General features: G+C 38.5%; 1 protein-coding gene across 2 annotated transcripts; it reads right to left on the bottom strand.

Annotated features, from left to right (window-relative positions):
* Positions 1–312: 312 nt before the first annotated feature.
* Positions 313–26246, bottom strand: LOC115918892 (transcriptional repressor NF-X1-like). Of its 2 annotated transcripts, none has more exons than XM_030993493.1 (19): positions 26088–26246; positions 22754–24035; positions 19705–19944; positions 18452–18601; positions 16673–16772; positions 15969–16177; positions 13832–14055; positions 11733–11841; positions 10934–11133; positions 10480–10584; positions 10064–10183; positions 8633–8721; positions 8067–8171; positions 7192–7233; positions 5968–6060; positions 4988–5054; positions 2680–2825; positions 1624–1731; positions 313–789 (listed from the first exon to the last, which is right to left on the bottom strand). In XM_030993493.1, the coding sequence occupies exons 2-19, from the start codon at positions 24027–24029 to the stop codon at positions 699–701; spliced, it is 3474 nt and encodes a 1157-aa protein (XP_030849353.1). In that variant the 5' UTR covers positions 24030–24035; positions 26088–26246; the 3' UTR covers positions 313–698. The 2 variants fall into 2 exon arrangements, with proteins under 2 accessions (XP_030849353.1, XP_030849356.1); XM_030993496.1 differs by having other exon boundaries at positions 26095–26246.
* Between the last annotated feature and the right edge of the window lie 662 nt (positions 26247–26908).

Here is a 26908-nt window from a genome sequence, read left to right as displayed (position 1 = left end):
TAGGGTAAAAATGGCTGTACATAATTTTAGAGTCCAACTTAGAATTAAGTTCTATTTAGGATCTTTGTGAAACACCCCCCCCCCCCCCCCGGCACTTCTTGTAGGAAGAGCTCTCTGGAAACATCTCCAACCTGTTTCTCCTACCGTAATTAACGTTGTATAAACCGCCCTCGTGTATTAACCTTATCCCTCTTTTTCGCCCTTAAAAAAAAAAAAAAAAAAAAAAAAAAAAAATTGCCGAGATTTTTTTGTGTGTGCGTAAGATCATTACCGGTAATGTAAATTAAAAAACAGTAGGGGACCTAGGATAGAACCTTGTGGTACACCATGTAATAGAAGAAAAATTGGAGGAATTATTATTATAAACTACATATTGAGATCTTTTTTATGGTATTTAGTACATGTAAGTCAAGAAGAAAAGAAGAAGCATGCCAGGATATCAGGTTTCAGTCTGAGCACAAATTAACGGAGCTGTAAGAGTGATTTAGCTCTCAATAGCTTCAAAAGTGAGATCACGAGAACGGGACGTACGGACAACCCGGAAACATAAAAACAATAAAATACTTAAATATCACTATGAGAATATTACACTTATATAATGCCAAATCCTAGAAGAATCCCTACCAACAGAAAAGTTCTTTTTCACTTGATCTGGTGCCAGTATGTGCAAATTCCATCTTTGAAAGACTGGGTATGAGCTAACCAGTCATGTCGAAGTAGTCGATGACTTTTTCCTTGGTCTTGCTACCGACAATGTCAGTGGAGAGTTTGACAGCCTTCGCTGCAGATCTGAAGAAGAAAAAAAGAAGAAGCGCATTAATGAATATGGGTCAATCACTCTGCATGTTATTGAAAATATAAAGACAGAAAGGCAAGTCCTTTTGAACACTTGACACATATTTTTAAAGCGATACTGAACTGCTGAACTGTTTGCCCTAGCGTACTGTTTATTGCACAGTGGAATCTAATGGTCAACTTGCTATATAAACAATGCATAATCTCCACTTCGCAGACGGAGCACTTGATGCGAGAACCAACAGCGCAGCTTTGGAAGCAGCGAGTTACGGGACAAAACTGCAACAACTGGCTGAGATAGCGCTAGAGGAGATTTTGTGGTAGTGCTTCTAGTACAGTATGGCATTAAGCAATAGTACTGCTGCTATCTTTGAGACCTTACCCATTAACCAGTCTTGGGTCCCCAGTACATTTCAAATAGTTCAAACTCAAAGACATGGAATTAGTAAACACAAGATAATCTTGCCATCACTGTTCATGGGCTGTACCATAGATGATTTAAAGGGATCGTTTAACAATATTAAATCTGAGATGCACGGCTCTACGTGTTATCAGTGTCTGTGATATGGTGTTATATTGAGGCCCTAAAAAAATTGCGCTACAAAATGATCAAGAAGTGCCTCAAAAAAAGTTAAACCTTTGAGTGACTGGTTTTACCATACTCGTTTTCCCCAATATCTTGATAATCAGACAGGTGATCGGCTTGTAAAAGTCATGGGGTTCCTGACTGACCTAAAGATTTATACATGTAGTTATCATTGCAGCTAAATCCAGGATTTTGTTTCAGAATCTGTGACAAAGTTACCGGATCCCTTCTAGTATCCTTACCTGAGATCGTCTTCCTGGCTGGCATGGGGTATGGGAAGCGGTGCCCTCGGGTTAATCCCTCTCTGTATGGTAGCCGTTAAGGTCATGGTTGGCATGAAACATCGATTCCTACAAACGCACAAAACAGGGACTGATATTAATATGGCATGCGTTATTAAAGGGGTCAAAAGGTTAATCCCTCTTTGGATAGTAAGCAAATAATTACCGTTGGTGAAGGTGATGGGACAAACTATCACTTCCGAGGCGATCTTGATGTAGCTATCTTTCCAAAGTGAAGCAGAGGAAAGATAGCGTATACATTCAGATGGCCAAGGAAGTGATAGTTTGCCATCGCCTGAAACCAAAAGGTGATTATTTGCTTTATCTCACTATGAACATGACTGACAAAGAAAGCGGACAAAATATACAGTTCTTCAGGTAGACAAAGGAACATCCCTCCACTGCTATTATGTACAAAATGTGTAGAACAGGTGTCACATGCATATTCACCTTTTTACATAATAGCAGTGAAGGGATGTTCCTTTGTCTACCTGAGGAACTGTATATTTTGTCCGCTTTCTTTGTCAGTCATATTCATAGTGTCTTCCACATCAGAAATATTTCACTTCTTCCGTCATTTTAGAGCAACAAATCATTAATTAACAGCTAGCAAACGGTGTACGATACATACAGTGCAGGCAGTACTTACGTACGTACGTATACGCAACATATACAATCTTCCTTGAAAGTGCATTGCACTGTGTAGATAGTACTACTATCTACACAGTGCAACAAACTTTTCGTCCCATTAATGATGGGCGAACTATCTTTCATCACATGATTTACTTTTGACCAATCGTAGCGCAAGATTCTTTGTATGTGGAATATAAAAAAGGGAATAATAGGGAAAATAAGGGAAAATCAAGAGAATAGGGGTAAAATCAGGATGAAAAGAAAAGAAAACAAATCGGGGGAAAAAGAAAAATTTTATGGGATTTTATACATATTTAATGTACACAAATTATCTTTTTGTGTGACTGGTCCCTTGAAATACTTTATGTACATGTGTGTACTTACTTTCTCGCTGTGGTAACTACATTCCTCTTTGGTTCTTCGTCGTAGCTTTCCGATTCGCTGCCATAGAATTCAGACAGCTCATGGATGATTCTACGGTGGTTCTTCATCATGGACGGGAAGGCGTGGCTTCTACTGGCCTGCTTGGACTATTACATAATAGTGTGAGGAAAGTTATAATTATAATAATAGCAATAATAATAACAACAAGAATCAGTGGTGATAGTGAGCACTAAAAAATTTGTTTTCAAATCGCAGACAAAAAAATAGCATTCACCTCTTTTGAGTAAGAAAATTGGGAAAAAAAGGGAATAATAGGGAAAATAAGGGAAAAATCAAGAGAATAGGGGTAAAATCAGGATGAAAAGAAAAGAAAACAAATCGGGGGAAAAAGAAAAATTGGGTAATTAACAGGCCTGAATAATAGTGGGATCTTGTTTAGGCTTTAGCGCTCACGTCCATCAGACTTGACACTTGTGGCACTTCACGATTAATACCCCAGCTTTAGCATGACTGCCATTATAGCGCTCCAGCATTCCAAGGAATTAATTTCTGCCGGTTACGCATTGACATGGGTCGAATGTGGCAAATGTAGATTAATATCTTGCTTAAGGACATTAGTGCTGCGGTGGAACTTGAGTTGCAGACCTTGTGATCCACAGTCCGGTGACATATCCACTCCACCACGATACCTCTACACAATATAGGGTTGATATCAATCGCAACTATATACATAAGAGATAGGAGACTGCAAACTTGCAATTGATTGGAGGACTTGCTATTGATTTGGACGAATCGCAACTTACATTGCCCAGATTGGCCCAGTGAATTTACATGTAGGTGAAAAAATACATGCCTAGTACACCAAGCTTGACTTGTTCACTGAACACTATTAATCCCTTTGACCCTAAGAAATTCACACAAAGAAATAAAACTAGATGGAATTCGACTGCGCGCAGTCGAAAATGATGCCTCCGTCATAGAGCAATTTTACAAACCAAAACAGAAGAAATTTTTCGGATTCAAGTTCAATTGTAATCCATTGACAGGTTCTCAGAATATCCTGATTACAAGCAATTTCTCATATACATATATATGACCCTTTGATCTTTGACCTCATGTCCCTAAAATCTACTCAGTTCATTGGCTCTGCAAGATGTCCTGAGTTAAATAGTAATCCATCTGTCAGTTCTAATGAGAATGCGTTCACAAGCTATTTTTGCATACATAATGAGCCCATGATCTTTGACCTTTGACCTTATGAACCAAGAATCTACTCAGTTCATTGGCTCTGCAAGTAACATACATGACCTAATTTTAGCAGGAATCCATCAATCGGTTCTTGAGATAACGCGATCACAAGCTGTTATTGCATACATAATGTGTGCTGTGGCCTTTGACCTTTGACCTCATGACCACTAAATCTAATCAGTTCATCGGCTCTGCAAGTAACATACATGACCTAAGTTTGGCAGCAATCCATCAATCGGTTCTTGAGATAACGCGATCACAAGCTGTTTTTGCATACCTAATGAGCCCTGTGACCTTTGACCTTTGACCTCGTGACCCCAAAATCTAATCAGTTCATCGGCTCTGCAAGATACATACATGACCAAAGTTTGGCAGCAATCCATCAATCGGTTCTTGAGATAACGCGATCACAAGCTGTTTATGCATACATAATGAGCCCTGTGACCTTTGACCTTTAACCTCATGACCCCAAAATCTAATCAGTTCATTGGCTCTGCAAGATACATACATGACCAAAGTTTGGCAGGAATCCATCAATCGGTTCTTCAGATAACGCGATCACGAGCTGTTTTTGCATACCTAATGAGCCCTGTGACCTTTGACCTTTGACCTCGTGACCCCAAAATCTAATCAGTTCATCGGCTCTGCAAGATACATACATGACCAAGGTTTGGCAGGAATCCATCGATCGGTTCTTCAGATAACGCGATCACAAGAACGGGACGTACGTACGTACAGACGTACGTACGTACGGACGGACAACCCGAAAACATAATGCCTCCGGCTACTTCGTAACGGAGGCATAAAAATGCATTCTATGTAGTAAAATTTTAATATTCATTCCATGTTCCATTGTAGAATTAGGAATGGAAATTACTTTTAAATAAATAAACTGTAGAATGCACATTTTTATTTCTGGTATAGTTGGAAACAAATACCGATAGTTATTCTTCATGGGGTTCCCCAATTTACAGACAATCATTAAATTTCTACAAAAATATCAATGAATGGGCTAAAACACACTCTTTGCATTAATTAAAAATAAAAAGATTATGCTTACACTTTGAGCAGAAACAACCAATGCAGCCATTTCTTTTTCTATTGCAGCCACAAAGCCTGGATGCTTCCTGTGTCAAAGAAAAAAATTCTCTTTAGAAACAAAGCAAAAATAAACAAAACATGGCAACACTTTCTCAAATTTTTTTGAAGTGTATTTGCAATATTTTAAAACAATGATTTAGTGTATTGGAGTACATTTCATATTTATACCATACATTGATTATCAATGTATGTGATACAAGTAAACTTTTTAAGTAAACAGGAGAGAAATGTGTAGATTAAATTCTATATTTTTTCAATCTTTTTATCAAAACTTTTTTGTCAGCGACACTTTGCCAGATGCTTTAATCGATTCAACATTTTTTTTAAAGCCAGGGCGAAAGGCCACCTGACAATATTACACAGGTTTCCTTGGATAAGCATCAATATTTCTATGATAATTAAAACAAATGTTTGTAATGACCACTACCCCATGTGTCAAAGAAAAACTTCAAAATAAAAACAATTATACATATCTGAACAAATACATTTAATCAGGGGTGATAGTGAGCATTAAAAAAAACTTTTTTTTTGTTTTCCCCTCAACCATGCCCCCCCTTGAGTAAAAAAAAAAAGAGGATTCGCGGGGAAAAAATGGCATCTAACAACATTCCCCCCTTTCAAGTAAGAAAATTGTGGGGCAAAATAGGGAAGAATAGAGAAAATAAGAGGGAAATCGGGAAAATCAGGAAAAATAGGGAAGAAAAAAAAATTGGTAAAAAAAAAAAAAAAAAAAAAAAAAAAAAAATCTGGATTTTTTTTTTTTTTTTTTTTTTTTTTAAATCAGGAAGAAAAAAAAATTGGGAAAAAATCGGGAAAAATAAAAAAAATCGGGAAACCGATTTAAATCTGGTTTTTATCAGGCGTGATTTAATTATCTTCCAAGAAACTATGACTAGATTGCATGGTAAATGAGCTAAATCAGAAAGAGAGTGGGAATACCTTGCTTGTTCTTTCAGAAAGTCACCATATTGAGTTATTTTACCGCTTGCACTCAATTCAGGGTTCTTGATCTGCAATGCAACAGCAAGCCGTCTAAAAAAGGAGAGAAGAAACCAAACGATTGCAATAAGATTCATCATCATAAAGCTTTACATATTATAATATATTGCACAGGATTAAAATAAAACAAATATGAAAATTGTTATGAGCCTTTTTTCCCCTTCAAATTATCATTTCATTTCATTACACAGTGAGTTGAATGATATGCTTTGTAAACGTTTTCATCTCTTTATTTTGACAGCAAGTTTCGCTGAAATCAACTGTCACGGGGTTGGCGTTGATCTTCAGAAGCCAGTAATACAGCGGAACCTGTATATAAAGACCGTCCAAGGGTGACAAGAAAAGTGGTCTTTGAAAGCAGGTGGTCTTTAAGTACAGGTTCCTTTAGTACATGTTTCAATGACAAACAATTTTGGAGGGAAACCAAAAAATGTGGTCTTTACAGGGAGGTGGTCTTTCTATACAGGTGGTCAGTAAAACAGTTTTGACTGTAGAATATCCCCACTCTCTTATCTAATAATGACAGGTGGATCTTGCACAGATTAATTTACAAATATTTGTAATTTGTCATTACACGATGGGTAGACAAAGAAGCATTATATATTCCCCATCCATACACCTTAAATGAAATGAAATATTTATCATCTTGTATACTGACATATTCTGTGACTATAACTTGAAGACAAATTCTCCATCCAAATGTCAGGACTGTTGGAATGTTGAGTGAAATTTGAAATACAATCCATGCAAGATGAAACAAATTAATCTATATATCTGATTAGGCCAAATAAAAAAAAAAACATGTTTAGCGTCCTGTTTTTTTGAAAAATAGGAAGGAGGAGGCCCTTTTTTTTTCTTTCAAAATGGCCGCTCAAAATGGCCAGTCGGTACATTTTCCCTGACAGTCGGGCTATTTTTCAAGATGGCCGCTGACATTTTTTTTTTTTTTTTTTATAAATCAGAAATAGATCCATTTTAGCAGTGTTTTTCATGTTTTTTTTCTTTAAAAAATAAAAAAATAATTTTTTTTTTTTTAAAAAATCCAAAAAAAAAAAAAAAAATCCCCCCCCAAAATAGGGAGGCGGCCCTCAAAAAGGAAGCGGGCGGGGATGCCTTATATCGTTTATGGAAAAATGAAAATGTGGATATGGTATGAATACTCACTTATTTCTTTCTTGGAGTGCACACTCTTCATCGCAAAGAATCCTGATAAAACAAAGAATGAAAATAATCACATAACACAGCCCAAGTTATTACTAGTTTAGTATTCAATGGGTGAAGAGTAACCAGAGTATCTAAATAATTGGTTTCCTATCTTGTCCTATTACATTTTAATAGTGTTATTTTTAAATTAAATAATTATTATATACAATGTAGGAAGAAATGTGCTTCTTTAGAACATGAGACTTCACCTTCCAAAGCACTTGATCTGTCATGATTCTTGGATGTATATTACATTTATTTTGAAATAATGATTACACACAAGTCTATAGCATATGGGGTCTCCGGATGTTAACTGTGGACCCCCCCCCCCCCCCCCCCCCCCCCCTTTGGAAAAACGTTAGAGAGGAGCCCTGGATTATGACACTTGAAGTGTTGCTCACTTGTTCAAACATGTTCCAAGGTTGAAAATGAGTAATATAGAGTGGTGAAGTGTGACGTCATCAAAAATCTATTTTTAGAATTTCTCAATTTTTTCTTCATTTTCTGAAAGAGCATCAAAAATAATGTTCAAATGTTGAAAACCAATTGAATATGGTAAGTATTGGCTGAGATATGACCATCTGAATAAAAAGATTGCCTATGAGAACGCAATTTATGAATTTACCTACTAGCCTTGTTAGAGCCCTTAGCACCCATCAACTCACTGCAACATCATCATCATCATCATCATCATCATCACCATCATCATCATCATCACCATCATCATCATCATCATCATCATCATCATCACCATCATCATCATCATCATCATCATCATCACCAACACCACCACCATCATCATCATCATCATCATCATCATCATCATCATCACTTACCTACTAGCCTTGTTAGAGCCCTTAGCACCCGTCAGCTCACTTATGTCTACTTCTTCATTATGTTGTAGTGTCTGGATCTTACCAGCTAACTTGGACACTGTCAGCCTGTGTAAAGAGGGAGGAGGCAAGGTACAAACAATGAATTCATTGTCATCATCATCATCAGCAGTATTATCATTATCATCATCATCACTATCATCATCATCACTCTCCACTTGTAGACAATGCAAAACAAATTTTCATGGGCCCCCCAAATAAATTTGATAAAATCATTTTATTATAATAGAGGGTAAAATACTCTCCATCCACAATGAGCACATAACACATTTCCATGTGTCTTTCCTTATTAAATAGGCCATTTTCGTAATGTAATCAAATTTAACGCATAATCTTTAAGTGCCTCATTACAATTTGCATTCTGACTGGTGAATGAAATAATTTGTAACATGGTACTTAACAAAGATTTATGCATTCATTTGATTATATTACGAAAATGGCCAATTCAATCAAGCATTGAACATCTTTTATTGTGATACTTCATGACACGAACTTTGTTGTAGACTTACTTCTGTAGTGCTTTGTTAATGCCGTCACTCCCGCTGGCCTGGCATTCCATTATCTGTACTCGTCTGCCGCATGGACACTTCACAGTTACCTACCAATAAAATATCACATTATTTTAGTGTTATCATGAGTTTGGGAATTGATGATATGCAATCATATTGTAAACCAAACTTTCTCAAAGTTATTCTGAATGGTTGGATATGTAGTAGATTAGATTAATTGTGAATAGCGAGTTTTTAGAATCAGCATAGTTATACAGTTTTCAGAGATGCCAACTTTTGAAAAACAGAAATAGGGAGGATTTGTAACTGGAAGCTCTGGGGTTCTAGATGCTCTCTGGTGCAATCTGAGCCTTATTTTGCAGCATTTTACATGTGTATTTAGTTAAATAATTCCCACTTTTTTTTAAAATAACATACAAATTGTACAAAATGCATGATGAATTCCTTTCAGACTTCCGAATACACTGGTACTTGATACTGTATTCGGTCTTATACTTCTGAGACCATTTCTTGGTCTTCTTTTGCTGATTTTCCGCCATTTGGATTCTGTGTCAATATCCACGCATTGGTTACGGCGATCCATATGCTGAAACAATCTTTCGCTACTCTTAATTTGTCTTTTACCATAGTGGAATTACTACATGCTAAAGTTAACAGACGATTTTTCTCATTCAATTCACAGATATATATTAAAAAATCATTAATAAAAAAAGAAGAAAAAAAAAAAAAAAAAAAAAAAAAAAAAAAAATCATTTTTTTTAATTTTTTTTAAAAAATAAATCGGGAGGATAAGGATGGTGATCGTAAGGTCGGGAGTTGGGGTGAATTATCGGGAGCCTCCCGATGAAATCGGGAGGGTTGGCATCTCTGAGTTTTGGTTCAATCTTGCTAAAATCACATGCAATGTATAAATATTTAAACAAATATTTAAAAATGAAACCGATAATTGGTTCATGCCTTCTGCATTTCAAGGCCAATTTAGACAGAAGGTGGTGAACCACCGAAGAAAAAAAAAACATTACAACAAAATAAAATGCATTTCTTTATCTGACAAAGTTCCAACTCACAGGTCAGTGAGTATGCTAAGGGGTTATTGACTTATTGTTATGTGCCGCTTCATTGTTTTCTTCAATAATTCCCGAATACTCTCTCATGCTATTCATTTACAAACAAATCTTTGCTGTATAAGGGTTATTATTGTGTGCAGCTGCATTGTTTTCTTTGATACCTCCTAAGAAAAATTGCCTGATGCCATTCATTTACACACAGAGTTTTGCTGCGGCAGTTTTTTAGACGTGGTATAACCGATAGTGTCTGAAGGGGACTTAATTCTTAGACTTACTCTTGCTTTACATGTGATCTGAGGACACGGCCAGCCTTCATTTTAGAGGTGGTATACCGCATAGTGTCTGAAGGAGGCTTTCTACTTACCCTTGCTTTACATGTGACCTGAGGACACGGCCAGCCCACATGGCAGATGACGCTACATGGATGTTTGCAATCAGCACGGACCACCTTGCAAGGCTGCTTGCATTCAGGGTCGCAATCACCCTGTAAAGGATAAGTATAAACATTAGGAGGCGCGATGGCTAAGTGGTAGAGCTGGGGTATTAAACAAATCCAGATTTATATTTATCACCATTTTTGTGCCAAGCCCTAAAAGCATCATGTCAAATTTCTCAGATAATCTACACAATATTCTCTTAACTAAACCAATCATGCAATTTATTCTTTTTAGTGACCAGGATTTAAATTACTTCTTGATTTGCCTCTTTGCATGTTTTATTTTTCAGGAGAACAAATGAAAAAAATTACTTAATAGTAATGTCTGAAAGCTATAAACTTACCGCGTGGCAGGTTTTGAGGCAATTGTGGTAGCCACAGGGCAGTGGTTTACCACAAGGACGACCACAGGAGATGCCTTGCACGTGGCATGGAATGTTGTAGCGGACCTGCAACAACAGAGAAAGGAAAGAGACTTTTGATAGACAACCTCCAGAAGTGAAACAAAGCTCATAACAAGAAAGATTGTGCAAAATCAGTCACCAAAAAATAAATTGTTATTTCTCTCTTACTCTCTCTGCAACGTTTCTGTTTCTCTCTTCCTTGCCATAAATTCTCAAAAATCAGTTTTTCTACTGGAGCCTGAATACAGCACGTGCCTGAAAACTGGCATCCCTAGCATTATACTATAAGAGCTAACTTTACATGTAATTGGCACCCTAATCCTAACTCGATATGTTTGGGAAAGAAATAAGTCCATAGCACAAGTTGGATCACGAACCATCCTTCAAGACTCACCTCATGTCCCCCGATACATGTCTTGCTCGTGAGCTCCACACACGGAGGGCACTTCTCCTCGCTGTGGCAGTGATGTCGGATGGTATGCTGGCAAGCATGTCTCTGATTGCACGGCTGATGGCACTCCGGGGGCAGGGTACCGCAGGGGATTGGAGGGTACAGAACCTCAGTGCCGCAGTGACAGGTCAGCTCTTCAAAACCTAGATCAGAAAAGAGGTACAGAAAGGGTGGATTAAGGATTTTGTAAAAGGGAGGGTGGGGGCAGGGCACCAATGTGCTGAAAAATTACCTAATAAAGGGGCACTTTTTATGGGGGGGGGGTGGGGCTGTGTACTAAAGGTATATAAATTCAAATTAAAATACAACTATAAATTAAAATACAAAAATCTATTGATTAAAATCTGAACAAATATATATTCATACTGTTAACTCTAAATATATGCCAATTCTGTTGTGACTGCCAAAAAAATAATCTGATTCATGCTAAATTTGACTTAGGAAGTGTAAATAACATTTTTTGCATAGTTTGGTCAAATATTTGATTTGACTTGGTCAAAATTTGACCTGTGTGACTGCGAATTATGCATAGTTACCTATGTTCAATGGGTTTCAAAGGGAGGGGGGGGGGGGGGGCATGGGTCAGTTGTCTCCCCCTCCTCATAGCCAATAGGCACTTGTTATAATTTCAATACATTACTATTTGCATATGAGCCTCATAGATACATTAGAAGCTTTTACTTTCAAAATGTAAACTGAAACGTTGCTTTTACTCAGGAAAGGTGAGTTCCCATTGACTTACTTGCATGGAGACACGGAGGGCAATTGCCCATATGGCACGGCTCCTCACAGGCGTGAATACCACACTTGAGCTTGCGTCCACACTGCTGGAAGCACAGGTGATCCGTATACTGAAAGATCATTAAAAGGCATAACATAATAAGATTCTCTTCCTATACAGTGCATAACAGTGTAAGAATATTATAAGATGGGTAGAAGAATCCCTGCAATCTGATTGGTCAATTACCATGTAATTATTTTTACTGGATATCCTTTTTTTTTTTCATAATTTTTTTGTTCTAATGATTTTTTTGATAATTTTATTTTGGTGACAATTATTTGTTTTTTGTGTATTTTGAAAAAAAAAAAAAATTCTATAATTCGGGGCCCCATCTTATAAAACAGATGATGCACAGGTTTAATTCGTGGGTTGGTGGAATTGTGTGCATGTGGTACCTTGAGCACACAATCCCTACCGACGCACTCAAACCTGTGCATCATTTGTATACTGTACCCTTCGCAGAAGCTCTGATAGGATTCAGTGTTTGTAAGTGCGATTTTCTCAGTGGTATTTAAAATATTTAATTGTTTTTTACTACAGCTCTTTTTTCAATATACCAGAGCACTTTTGGAGCTTTTGAGAGCCAAATCGCTCATCGCTGCCATGTAATTTTTTTTGCTGGTGCATTGTATTATGATACAACATCCCCATGCCTGCTGTTCCAAAGAGTGTTGTAAATTATTACCCCAGATTAATAGCACTAGCAACCATTCTCAGTACACAGTGCACTTTGAGGACAAAATCTTTAATAGCAGATACCCACTTCTTATATCTGGGTCGAGTGTGGCAGATGTAGGTCAATGGCTTTCCCGAGGACATGGGTGAATGGGGGGGGGGGGAATTTAATCCTGTTACTTGCGATCCAGTCGACTGACATACATTGTACATGTACATGTAGTAACTAGAGACCACAACACCTCATAAAAGGACATAGTGTAAAAACTGAGAGCAACCAGTGGCATGGATGGCCTGCCAGAGTTAAGTCCAATTTAAAGGTACTACGTCCCATTTGCACGCCAAAAAATGAAAAAGTTAAATTCCAACTGCATTTGAAAGATAATACTAATTTAGAACTTCCCTAAAACAGGTGGGGCTTGAAAATGTCTTAAAGTTGGAAAAATAACGACTATTAGTTGTCAAATCGACTTTAGGGCTGTAGAGCCCAAAAGAAATAGTCTTGATTTTCAGACAATTGTACCGAATGGTCATACGTTTTATGCTGCGCAAAGATTCAATCAGTTTAATCTTGGCCATCACAAGTGGGTTATTGATGTAGACAAATGCTCATGTACCCTTCACAACTCTTTTCATGTATGTTATTACCAAAGAAGAAAAAAAGCCAGTCAGTAACTCAATAGTGTCTGACAGTGAAGTCTAGCAAGTAAACGGGTTTCCTTGCATAATTTGAATATGAGGACACTGCTAACGTTTAAATTTCACAGATATGACATACATGACATATTCATAATTCCTGCAAAGTTCTACAGCATTTGAGGTTGGCTGCAAAAGGGACATAGTACCTTTAAAGTCGATCTTAGTCTTTGTGAAACACTCCCCAGGTTGCATACACATGCTTTCTTAGCAGTCAGGTAAAACAAACAAACCAACCAACCAATGATGCCATGTAGTAATTTTGCTACACGATTCACACTACTAACTTGAACAATGGGACCATACATTATACTCAACCCTAATACGGACCCTACATGTACATGGAGCCTTAAACCCTCAGTGAACATTCAAAGGATTATTTTACAAGATTCAAATAAATACTTATTCCCATGAAATCCATCCAAATTCTTGGCATAATGTAGACTGTTTTCCACATTTTGTTCATTTATAAGAACAAATATGCAAGAATGCTTTCATATACTTTTGTTCTAATGCTTTATCATCTACTAGTATACATGTCCATACATTAAACAAACATATTTACATGTAAGCTTGCAACTTCCCAATTTTTTAAAGAAATTTCTATCAAGTTAGCCTTAGGAGGCTTTCAAAACATAGCGGTACCTTGAAACTTTACCTATGCAAGTTTGTCAAATGACGACACTTACCACACAACACAACTGCCCACATTTATGTCTCCCACAATGCTTCTTCTTGGTGCACTTCCTGTCACAGACGACCTCTGACATGCTACCCTGTGATTGGATGCTGTCCTGTATCACCTTGCAAGAGACGTCGACGAACCGATGTCCGCAACGACACTTGGCGTTCGTGGTCTTCTCGCAGGGTCGACATGGCCCAGAGTGGCAAGGCTGCTCACATATATGCTTGACTGTCATGGTGCAATGCAAAGGTGAAAGATGAGATGTCAAAGGTCAGGAGAATGAAGAGATGCCAAGAAATACATATAGACTGACAAAAAATAGACCACTGATTTAACTGCTTAAAGGGACTTTGTAACATTGTTCAGATGAGAGATAGTGGTGCTAAGGTAGTGACTTCAATGCTAGATGTACAATTAAAAATAATCTGAAAATTTGAGCGAAAACGGACCATTATTCATGGTACAAATTGGGAAAAACTGATCCAATCGATTCCTTAATTCTCCCAACTATATTATTACAATTTAATTACATTTTAGGTGAATGGAAATCTCACAAAGCAATAAAATGGCTCTACATTCCATTCCAGACATTTAAGTGTTGACAGGTTTTTATAGCCTGTTTTTATGTCTTTTTTTTTCATGGAAAAACGGTTGGGAAAATTAAAAAATGGTTGGGAGAATTTAGATTCAGAAGCGCCTCCCATCGACGCCCGTTCGAAAACCTGTCGAACTTTGTTAAAAATCTTCATATTGCGTGAATTAATTTCGGATTTGGGGCATCGTAGTTGGATAATCCATACTTACACACATAATTTTACGTGTTTTGCATCCTGATTCAACAGATTTGTGAAATCAACCATCACAATGTTACTAAGTACCTTTAAAGGATTACTTCCTAAAGAAGGTGAAAGGTCAAGAGAATAAAGGGATAGCAAAAAAAATCAGTAAATTTATTAAAATAGACCGCTGATAAACCACTGATGAGTTTCAATTGCTTTTGGATTACTTCCATAAGAGTTCTTTTTGACTAACTAATCATGCCATAGATCAGACAGCACACATAATGGTCCAAAGATGCTTTCTAATAGGACTTTTAGATTGAGTGGACGAGAACACGACGAACGCCGACTGATCATGCGTGTCAACGTACTCAACTGCCCATGATGACTACAATTAGATTTTTTTAAAGATTGCACTCGACGATATACATGCATGCAGGAAGTATCACTATTAACATGAAGGACAAAGAAAGAGGACAAAATGTCCCGTTCCTCATTCTACCCTCAACAATTGCTGTGGTAGACAAAAGAACATCCCTTCACTGCTATTATGTAAAAATGTGTAGAACAGGTGAATATGCATGTGACACCTGTTCTACACATTTTTACATAATAGCAGGGAAGGGATGTTCCTTTGTCTACCTGAGGAACTGTATATTTTATGCGCACGCGGAATACTAGTGCCGTACTAGATTTAGGAAAATCAAGGTTGACGCATTCTCGATCGCCAACTGAGATGACGTGACGCATGCGCAGTGCCTTAAAATGATGTCACATGTTGCAGTCAAAGCTGTCGACGTGCAAATCTTAAAGTCCTTCTTGCTACAGCTTCTACAGCGGTAAGTAAATCTTACCAACATAAAAATGAGTGATTGGGTGAAAAAACAAAAACCCATTTCGCACAATATTAACTTAAAAAATACTTGTTGATGTCATTGATTCCTTCTATTTGAATACAAGATACATTCAACAATTTGTACACATCTTGTTCTTAAAAGATGTTTATCTTCATTATAGTTACGAATAATTATGGAAGCTTCTGAATGCAGGCTTAAAAGCATTCGTATTCAGCACCAAGTTTGGTTGTCATTTTAAGTTGGTTGGATCATGATAGGGTGGGTATTGCTTATAACCTAGTATGTTTTAAATGTAGATATGACAAGTAGCTAAACAGCAACACAAATATGTGTTCAATCGACTGAATCAATATGAACTTTTCTGTACCAACAAACAATAAAGCTCTTCCCACACTTGTTCTTCCAGATTTCAGAATTTGTCCAATGAAACTGGCATGGATGAGAACCATTCTCCTCTCTGCAAATTAGAGAATGGTGTCAATTAACTGAATCTAATTGAACTTACCTGTACCACCACATGCAAAGCTTTTCCCACACTCGTTCTTACAGGTGGGGATAGGGTCGATACAGGAGGTCCTCTCGACCCCCTCCAGGGACGAGAGAGGGGTCTTCCCGCAGGGGCAGTGGGTGATACGGGCGGGGTCGCGGCTGCAGGGTCGGCACTCACCAACGTGGCAGGGGGTTTCACAGTTGTGATGACCACAGTCCAAAGGCCTTCAAGGATATATTGAGAGCAGAGAAATGAGGCATTCAGTATCAAAGATGCCTCACAAATACAGAAAATATTACATTTGAAAAACACATAGAGCCCTAGAGCATTCACTCATAAAGCCCAATTGTACTACTTGTAGCTACTTGCTCCTTCTATATAGAAAACAATGCCTAAGCGGTGACCATTGGTCCCCCATGATCCTCTTTTTCTTATGTTAATTGAGAGCTGAGTTGATGAGATAGCCACCTGTCAGTGACCACGCTATGTGTTCTAATCCCTCCTGGCCAAACTAGTACAGATGGCCTTTAAATCAATCTTTCTTGTCAGGAACAACAAAGTAACTGCTCTCAAAAAGAAGAGTTTAACCCCCCCCCCCCCCCCCCTCACCCGAAGAAAAAAAGATGTATCCTTTTTCCATATGCCAATAAATGAGTATGGTAAACAGGGAATATGGAAAAAATCTACTTGGTGCCACCTTGGCGTTTTCTATTACTTACTTGTCACATATTGTCAAACAAGAATAGCTGCCTTCGGTGCCAGTGGACGACACTTCCTGGTTACACTCCACTTCTCTGCTTGCTCCTCCACAATAACATTCTGAAATAGAATAGAGAAGACAACCATCTTTGATATTAAAGCATTCATTGGCCATGAGCATATAGAATCCGATACTACAATGAAACCTGTAAACAAATACCATTCAAGGGATCAAGGGGAACATGAAACGTGGTCTTTATAGGCAGGTGGTCTTTATGTAAAGATTATTTTAGTACAGGTTTCAACAGGAAACAGTATTCAAGAAACAAAACAAAATGGGTCTTTACAGACAGATGGTCTTTCTATACAGGTGGTCACTAAAGCAAGTTAGACTGGATTTGAATAGTACACAGAATACAGTGTTTTAACCTGTTAACTACTGCATTATCTTATTCCCATAGGCTTAAAGATAAAGACCAGTATGGTCTTGCGATTGCATTGTGAAAGAAAGTCCAACTTAAAGTCAATCTTAGTCTTTGTGAAACACCCCCTGGGCTCCGTCTTCATCAAAACCCATCACAAGTCCTCCAATCACTTGCAAATTTGCAGTGTCCTATACGTGTTCATGTACATAGCTGTGATTGATATCAATTGCAAATAATTTGCGATTTATTCTACAGAACCGAGACTGTGAGAGCGTATTTGGAAAAACCTGGAAACAGGTATGTTATTCCGTTTGTGTTAAAGCTAGAGACCAGTTATGGTCATGTGATTGCATTGTGGAAGAAACGTTGTGAAATCGATCAGAAAAGGTTGATCATCTAGCATAGATGTACTGCAAGGTTTTGGAATCATCAAAATGAAAAGAAATTTGACCCAGTCTTCATAAAGTTACAAGCACTGTACACAGAAAGATGTATATTGGACTACGCACACAAGCGCGACAGGTGTGTTTTTATCTCTCACAGTCCAATAGATAAACTAATTTACCAAATATATCAAATAGTAGGCGGTTTCCCGGCAAATTTGTTATCATCATGTATTATTCAAAACATATTCTTTCACATGATTGGTAATAAGAGCTTCCATTTCATTTTTTGAAATTGGGGCGTTTCCAATACTGGTCTTTACCTTTAATACAGGGACCACCAGGTTTCCGTAAGCAATAGGTTAAAAGAATTTAGAATAATGATTGATAACTGGGCAGAAGTGAAGGGCATCATGGACCGGTGGATAAGTTGGTGGACAACGATTCATATGATGGATGATACACATACCGATCTCTGCATAAAGTCATTCGGCAAGCCATGAATCTGCCACTCTCCACACAGGTGTGGTACATGTACATAGGTACCAGGAATGAATGAGTACCTTCAGACAGCTCAACTTAAGCAGAGTGAATGTTATCAAGCCCAGTTGAGTACCTTTGCATTGTTTGCAAAGTAACTGCGCTATATAAATATACATATATATTATTTATTTATTACTAGTACTGGGAGTGTTTCACACAGACTAAGATCTACTTTAAGTTGGACTTAACTATGGCACGCCATTCATGCTACTGTGTGCTATCACCATTATGATCTTTAGATAATATTTTTTCCTTCAAAAATGAATTATCAACAAATGTAAATTCTGTAGATTTGCGACCATGAATTGTAAGTCCCTTCAGAGACCACAGCCAGTAAATGGTGAGAGCAAACAGTGGCATGAACGGCCTGCCATAGTTAAGTCCAACTTAAAGTTGATCTTATTCTTTGTGAAACACCCCCCAGGTATTATGATAGAATTATACCGACCTTGAAGAACGGTTTCTTCACAAGGGCTACACTGATCTCTGTGACAGATCTCCTCGCAGGTATGTCTTCCGCAGTTCAACGGCTTGCCACATTTCTCCTGACATCGAATCTCATTCTGGGTACCACACCTCACTGTCTGCTGGCTCTTACCTAAAATATCAGAAAAAAATTATGTATACCGTATTTGCCGGCGTAAAGGCCACAGTATTACAAATTCCCTAAACACATATGGGACTACGAACGGTACAATAACTATACCACTATGGTACAGGACATTTCAACACATCTTACCGACAATTTTATCTTGCATTGTTGACATGATCCAAAATAAACTGCTAAACCAACATTTGCTGATAGATCTTGATCTAAGTTCGTGCCAACGCATTGCAAAAGTAAAGGAAGGGACCATTTAACAGAGCTGCCGTGAAGCATCCATCCGAAGTCGCCATTTTGTTTTCCATTTCATGGAGTTTCGCATTACACCGTACATTGTGGTAGGGGTATATATCGGACACCAAATCTGCCCGCGATCACCTTTTTAGCTAAACTTCCGGTAAATTATAAGAATATTGATGAATTTGGTATCAGTTTGTAAAAAAAAAAAAAGGGTTTTACGAGAAAATTACGATTATTTTGTTTTGTCCGTTTTTTTTTTTTTCTCTTCTTTTTTTTCCTCTTTGAAATGTCAAAGTTGGGGGGCGGCCTAAGCGGCGGTGCGGCCTTATCGCCGGCAAATACTGTATTTGGACACAAGACACTAAACTGCTTTTATTTTGTTTAAATGTGGCAAATATATACAACATACGGATAGTGCACCTTATACTTCTATATCTTATAACACAGAGATCAGGGAGTAAGCGTTTGGGCCATTGTTAGTACGTACATGTATATTATCCCCTAAAAATCTGTATCACTTCTTGCCAAATAGTTGAGTGAAATGTACTTGGTGTACAAAAATCACAGCTTTTGAACAAAGGAAGCATTAAGCCAATCAACACAAGCCATTCAAATGTCATATCAAGGCCTGAACGAACATATCTCAAACTTAACTACTTGAGCATATCAGACCATCAACTACTGTAGTTTATTCCAAAGTCACTTTTACCTTAAGAGTATTTTTTTTAAATACAAACTAGTAATATCTCTAAATAAAAGTAAAAATTACAGCTGACATTTTAAAATTCAATGAACCAAGACATACAGAGCAAAACAGCTTGGGGTTGATGGGTCAGTCCCCTTTAGGGCCAACTCACCACAATTGCAGGATTTCTGTACATTGGACGGACACGGTGGGCATGGACCCGGGTGACATAGAATGTTACAGGCATGGGGGCAGGAGGTGGGGCGACTACCACGACACACCTCCCCACAGCTGTGGGGGGTTTCCCCCGGCTCCCATGCGGGCTCTCTCATCTTCCCGCAGAAGCAGAAGTAGACGTGCGGGATCTTGATCTCGATGCCTCTGCACGCTGGGCACTGCCAGCCATCGGTTCCTGTCAGATATACAAGGGTAAAACATAATTCAGTGTGTTTCTACTTTCTACGGGAGACCAGGGGGTGTTTCATAAAGAGTTCGTAAAGTTACGCATGATTTTACGAACGGCTTCTATATGAAGTGCCAGACAGGATGCCCAAATTTGTTAATGATATTTCCAATAACCTCAATTAAATTATGGCAAAAAATATACTTTGCATTAAAAATATTTGTTATAATAAGAATGTTAATCTACATCTGCACAGTTCAACTTAATAAATAACTAGATGGAATTCGACTGCAGGCAGTCGAAAATGATGCCTCCGTCATAGAGCAATTTTACAAACCAAAACAGAACACATTTTTCGAATTCAAGTTCAATTGTAATCCATTAACAGGTTCTCAGAATATCGTGATTACAAGCAATTTCTCATATTTGTTTATTTGTTTATTTATTTTTATTTCTGCATTTTCAAAATGAAACATAATCATATACATAAAGTAACAAATATTTCTTCATTTTACATGATTATACATTTTTAAGTACATTGAATAAGATGCATACAAACACAAATATAATTTCAATGAAAAAAAAAAGAAAAAAAGAAAGATAAATTACAGAAAATGCAGGAGACCGCCATCATGAGCGGTAAGCTTGAAATCGATGGCGGCCTCGAGAGAATAGCGGCAAACTCTCAAAAAATATAGTTGTACACACGAAATTGATCAAGTGGGTGCAGTGAAAGTGCATGTGCAAGTGCGAATAGGGTTCTGGTATGTAATGTTTATAATACAATACTATTGTATTTTAAGAATTAATAAATTAAAAATATATTCGAATTAAGAGACGAAGTTTAATGAATAACGATTTTGTATGAGGATGTAATGTGACGTTTTAGTGTCGCTTTAAAAGAATAAAGGGTCGAGCATGATTTAATTAGTTGAGATAAATTGTTCCATAAATCGGGGCCATGGTGTCTGATTGATTTATGTGTAATCAAAAATCTGGGGTTAGTTAAATGAAAATTCTCAGAAATACGAGTTGGATAAGAATGAATTGTATTATTATGAACAAAAAAATTATCGAATGAAGGTGGCAGTTGCTTATTCATGTATTTGAACATAAAAATTGCAACTTGGAGAGTATGTAAGTCAGTGACTTTTAAGGTTTTTAACTGAAATAATGGGTCTGTGTGGGCTAAAAAAAGAGATCCAGTACAAATACGCAATGCCCTTTTTTGTAATAAAAGAATTGAATTAAGTTTGGTAACACCACAATTTGCCCAAACAATATTACAATATGTTATATATGGAAGTACTAGTGTGTTATACAATAAAAATAACGTAGTATGGGGCAAAAGAAATTTTAACTTATTTATTATTCAACACTTCTGGATATACACATAGATACATAATGTAAGTGATCATTCCATGTTAAATTTTCGTCAATAAAAACTCCTAAAAACTTTAATGTCCTTTTTTGTTCGATTGCCATATTATCAATTTTAATATTAATACGGAAATTAGTCAAATGAGAATTATAGTGTTTAAAGTGCATAAAATGTGTTTTTCTTATGTTTAATGAGAGCTTATTACACTTAAACCAGTTCGAAACTTTGTGTAATTCACAATTTAAAATATTCACTAATGATTCTAATTTCTTATGAGAGCAAAACATATTTGTGTCATCTGCAAAAAGAATAAATGACAATAATTGGATAAATCATTTATGTATAAAAGAAATAACAGTGGGCCTAAAATGGAGCCTTGGGGAACGCCACAATTAACGGAAAGTAAATCCGAATTAAGACAGTTAAAATTAACATATTTTAACTGTAAATATATACATATATGACCCTTTGATCTTTGACCTCATGACCCTAAAATCTACTCAGTTTATTGGCTCTGCAAGATGTCCTGAGTTAAATAATAATCCATCTGTCAGTTCTAATGAGAATGTGTTCACAAGCTATTTCTGCATACATAATGAGCCCATGACCTTTGACCTTTGACCTTATGAACCAAGAATCTACTCAGTTCATTGGCACTGCAAGTAACATACATGACCTAATTTTGGCAGGAATCCATCAATCGGTTCTTGAGAACGCGATCATGAGCTGTTTTTGCATACATAATGTGCGCTGTGGCCTTTGACCTTTGACCTCGTGACCCCAAAATCTAATCACTTCATCGGTTCTGCAAGTAACATACATGACTTAAGTTTGGCAGCAATCCATCACTCGGTTCTTGAGATAACGCGATCACGAGCTGTTTTTGCATACATAATGAGCCCTGTGACCTTTGACCTTTAACCTCATGACCCCAAAATCTAATCAGTTCTTTGACTCTGCAAGATACATACATGACCAAAGTTTGGCAGGAATCCATCAATTGGTTCTTCAGATAACGCGATCACGAGAACGGGACGTACCTACATGTATGTACAGACGGACGGACGGACAACCCGAAAACATAATGCCTCCGGCTACTTCGTAACGGAGGCATAAAAATCAATAATGATTGAGCATCCCATTTGGCTTTTCATATACAAGCCATTCGTAAAGTCATGCGTAACTTTACGAACAGCTTTATGAAACACCCCACAAATTTAGCCTGTATTACAGAGGAAAATTCATCTGATTATAAAGACGGGAAAAGTGAATTTGGTAGATTAGACAATTTGAGAGAATTTAGAGAATTTGTTTTACTCCATTTTGAAATTTTGTATGGATTTATCACAGAAGAAAATACCCCTTACCCATCATTCACTCACAAATGCCCTCCCCCCTCCCCATCCGTCTCCTCTCCTGCTAAGAGCAGGTTCTTACCTTCAGCGGATGCAGAAGGACTTTTGGCCCATTTCTTGATGCAGCCCAGATGAAAGACAACAAAGCACGTCTTACAGCTCCAGACCCTGGCTTCGCACTTGATCCGGTCACAGCACACAGGACACTCGTAGGACCCTGCCGAGAGCTGCTCAATGAGGGACCCTGTCTGAGTTTCTGAGCTGCCTGCCTTGAGGACCTTCTTTGGAAACGGTTTCCTGGCCCCCTTCTGGTTCTGCTGCTTGCTCGCTGGACCACTTCCTTTTCCTCTCTGGTTTGGAGCGGACCGGTTTCTTGGGTTGTCTCTGTCGTTGTCATCTTGGTTCTCATTAGAGTTGCTTCTGTATCGATTTCTATCTCGCTGCCCGTCGTCCTTCTTATCTTGCCATCTGGTACCTTGTATACGAGACGTTAATCTTTCAACGTCGCTCCTGTCTCGACTGGCATTGTTGGAAGAATCTCTGTCAGGGTATTCTTTTGGCTTTCTCGATTGCGATCTGGATTGTTCTTGTCTGTTTTCTCTGTAATCATCCTTTTGGTATGATCCACCCTGTTCCCTATTCCCTTTCCCTCTTCCCCTTTGTCTTCCCCCTCCCCTGCCTCGGTTCACACCCCTTCCCCCATCTTCATGGCTGTCTGAATAGCGCTGTCCTTCTTTGTGGCTCTCAACATCTTCCACAGCACCTTTGTCCGATCCCTTTGAACAGTCCTGTCTACCCCTCCCACCCCCTCTTCCTCTCCCACCCTCTCTTCCTCTCCCACCTCCTCTTCCTCTCCCGCCCCCTCTCCCGCCTCTCTGAGGTTGTCGGCTGTCCTCCCACGTCCAATTCGTCTGTTGATTTCCACCTCGGTGAGCCATTCCTTGGTCCCTTCCAGGGCCGTATCTGTCGTCATACCCCCTTCTATCGTCCCTTTGATCTGCTTGGTAAAATTGCCCGGTCGGATGACCGCCATAACTAAAATACTCTCCACCATAGCCTCCTTGGCCTTGTCTGCCATAGTCCTGATTGTGATTCCTTCCGCCATCTCTCTCGCTGTATCCATAGTCCCTCATACCATCCTGATCTCTTCTGTAATGCCCTCGACTGTCCTGCTCTGCTTGGTGATACCTATCATCATAATTCCGCCCAGGATTCCTGGACGGTGCATGTCGTTGCTGGTGACTTCTCTGATCCATCCTGTGTTGGCTCGAGGATGATTTCTCTTCCTTATCACGGTTTCCGTCTCCACCTCTTCCTCCTCTGTTATATGCAGACTCAGAGCCCTCTGAGGCTGCCATCTAGGGCTAGAACGGAATAACAAGACAGAAAAAGAAAATGATGTTCTAGTATAAACTAGGCCAGTGAATAAGCGTGCATTTTGGTAGTCATGGACACGTCTGGACATACAGTCGATACATGTGTACACAGTCATGTTTTGCATCATCATGTCATCAATTGTAACTAAAATTTAGAGTAAAGTACAGATTTCGAGTTAATTCTGATGATTTTCGTACTGTGGTGTTATTGAGAATCAATAGAGGTCGTCTAAACTTTACTACACAAAAAGTATACTAATGCTGCTACATAGTACATTTATGGATACGGTGTCTGATCACTCACTTTGTTTTGCGCACTTGGTCTCTGACGCTCTGCAGGTTTCGGGTTCCCGATCCGCACACTGGCAATGCGAAAAACGGATTACACGTAATAAAATACCCCCATTTCACCCCAGTGGGTTTTCCGTCTCCCCAAGGATTTATCGCTTATAACTGAGTCAATGTGAATTGCATCAAGAAAATCATTGCAGAATCTGTTTTTCGTATTGCCATTGCGCAGATCGGAAATAAGAATCATCCACGCAAATGCAGACAATACTTATTTACGGACGTGTCTGTCCGCATTTACGAAGACAATCCTGTATACGATCCTTATTCTCGGACCAGCGCCCCTACTGTAAACACATCGACAGGTAACTCCTCCAGGGAGCTCCGAGCTCCGGCACCGATGCCGAAGGCGTCGAAGCTCGAGAGCCCGACCTCCAGTTAATTGACGGGATGACTTTTCATCATTTAGAATCATTAGTCACCCTGCCCCTTAATTCCAACATCCAATAGCATCGTGCTTGAATGAATCTGACACAATGATAGTCCATTCACAATTGATTGAGAGAATGATGTACTGCACTGCCAGTCACTGCCAGTGGCTACTAAGTATTATATCCCTTGTCGTAAGATTGTTGCATTAGAAGTGTACACAACAAGAAAACAAATAGTTTTACTATAAAAAACGTTTTTTGCCGACTACATCGGAATAGTTCATTTTTTATTGCTGACGTCACGCATAGGAAAGGGACTATGTGTGATGTCACAATAAAAAAGCGCATGCATGTTGTTCTGAACTACGGTATGCATTTTTCCCAGCGAGCGCGTACATGATTTCAAATGCCTCCACGCGGTCAACTCCCGCGGTGTCACGGCGCTCAAGCCATATGCAATTTACGCTGTGCAATAACTGCACTACACTAGCGCCAGCTAAACATAATGTTTCATTTGAGCCGTGCAATTTTCTTTATTTCTTTCCGATCTGAATGTAGATGTGAATGTGAGTAAAGGTTCATGTTATTACAGAAGTGTACAAGGAATAATACAGATGGAAGGGATATAAAACAAATATAAAATGACTCATTCTCGGAACAAGCTAAAACTATTCGCACTCAGGAACATCATAAGAACTTTTCTCGCTCGGGCTGATGGCCCTCGGGAGAATAGTACTAGTTGATGTTTCTTTTATGCGAATAGTTTCAGCTAGATCCTCGAGTGTAATCGAGTGATTTCAAGTACGGTGTTCGGTGTTGGTGTTGAGAGTATGGAAAGGCTGCTGAACCGAGCTCCAACACCGACGGTCAGTTTAGAAGGACGATACCGATCACGCGTGCGCGCGTGCATGCGCGTTATCGATAGCTCAACACCAGCCTCAACACAGAGTTCTGCAGCGGTTTGCCGTGAAACCTGAGAAAAAATGTATCCTAATATCATTGTTTTTTCTGAAAAATACTCTAAAAATAACAAGTAAATTGACACGAAACAGGTAATAAACATAACAATTTTTAACTGATGATCTTTATTTGGACATTTAAAGAATATTTACTTCATTTTGGGTATGTTAGTAGGGTATCTCCACGCTGGAGTGTCATATTTTGGATACCTTACTGAACAAGCGCCCACCGAACTTCTTCTTCAGTAGCAGTACAACTTGAAATCACTCACTGTATATTTGTATACTAGTACCAGTGCAGTGCCACAGTGGCATATTCGGTGAATTTTGTTTTCTTCTCCTAACTTAGTTTTTATACTTACCGCTTACCATGCAGTTCGACCCGACTGAGCTGGGCTGAAACACGTTCACGACGAGCAGTATCCTACGCTTGAATATTCGACACAAGTTATAATTTCAGAAGAAGTTGCGACAGTTGAACGGCTCCGGTCGAAACAAATATTGCAACACAACGTGTGCGATTATGGCAATGCTTTTGCATTTTAATGTAATACACATCCATTTCATACGCGTACTGTACACTACCTATACCTTGTACGTAAGATCATAGTCTAGCTCCAGCTACTGCCCGAAATGTACCCCCCCCCCCCCCCCTCCCCCAACCCCTCGCTCGCCCCCCCCCCCCCCAGGAGCGGTTCCAGCTAGATCTAGCCAGAAGAGTCATCCCATATAGTAATTCTTTTAATTTTCTATATCTGGCTGTAAATATTACTATTTTAACTTATTCATTTTATACATAAATTATGATGTCTGTATAGGGCCCCTACTGGAAGCCCTCGAGCTTTCGTGGGTTAGTCTATCCTGTTCAAGCTGACTTATTTTTGATCTGTTATTATTGTATAGTGTTGTATGTTGGAAGCCGTGGTCGAATAAATCAATCAATCAACTTAATTCGATCCCTGAATCCTAAATCCTAACCCTAATCCTAAATCCTAGGTTAGCCCCACAGTCAAATACTAGTACTACCGGTCAGCATATATCACTTCGCCTTCACCCTGAATTCACTACAAAGTTTACTGTTCATGTTTAAATATTTAAATAATATGCTCTCACTTTTATTTCAAACTCTGTTTTCATTATAAATTACACCATTTACTTTTACACTTTACCCGTTTCCTCTAAC

This window comes from Strongylocentrotus purpuratus, unplaced genomic scaffold (assembly GCF_000002235.5).
Source record: "Strongylocentrotus purpuratus isolate Spur 01 unplaced genomic scaffold, Spur_5.0 spur5_contig_848, whole genome shotgun sequence".
Lineage (NCBI taxonomy): Eukaryota > Metazoa > Echinodermata > Echinoidea > Camarodonta > Strongylocentrotidae > Strongylocentrotus > Strongylocentrotus purpuratus.
Note: the sequence above shows the minus strand (reverse complement) of the source record. Positions and strands in the feature narration are given on the sequence as shown.

Bases quoted from the DNA above. Each gene is read 5' to 3' on its own strand.
- LOC115918892 (XM_030993493.1), bottom strand. From the start codon at position 24,029: ATGGCAGCCTCAGAGGGCTCTGAGTCTGCATATAACAGAGGAGGAAGA. The intron at 5,055-5,967 runs GTATTCCCACTC...TCTTTGACACAG, and splicing joins TTTCTGAAAGAACAAGCAAG to GAAGCATCCAGGCTTTGTGG. The intron at 1,732-2,679 runs GTAAGTACACAC...GTGCGTTTGTAG, and splicing joins GTAGTTACCACAGCGAGAAA to GAATCGATGTTTCATGCCAA.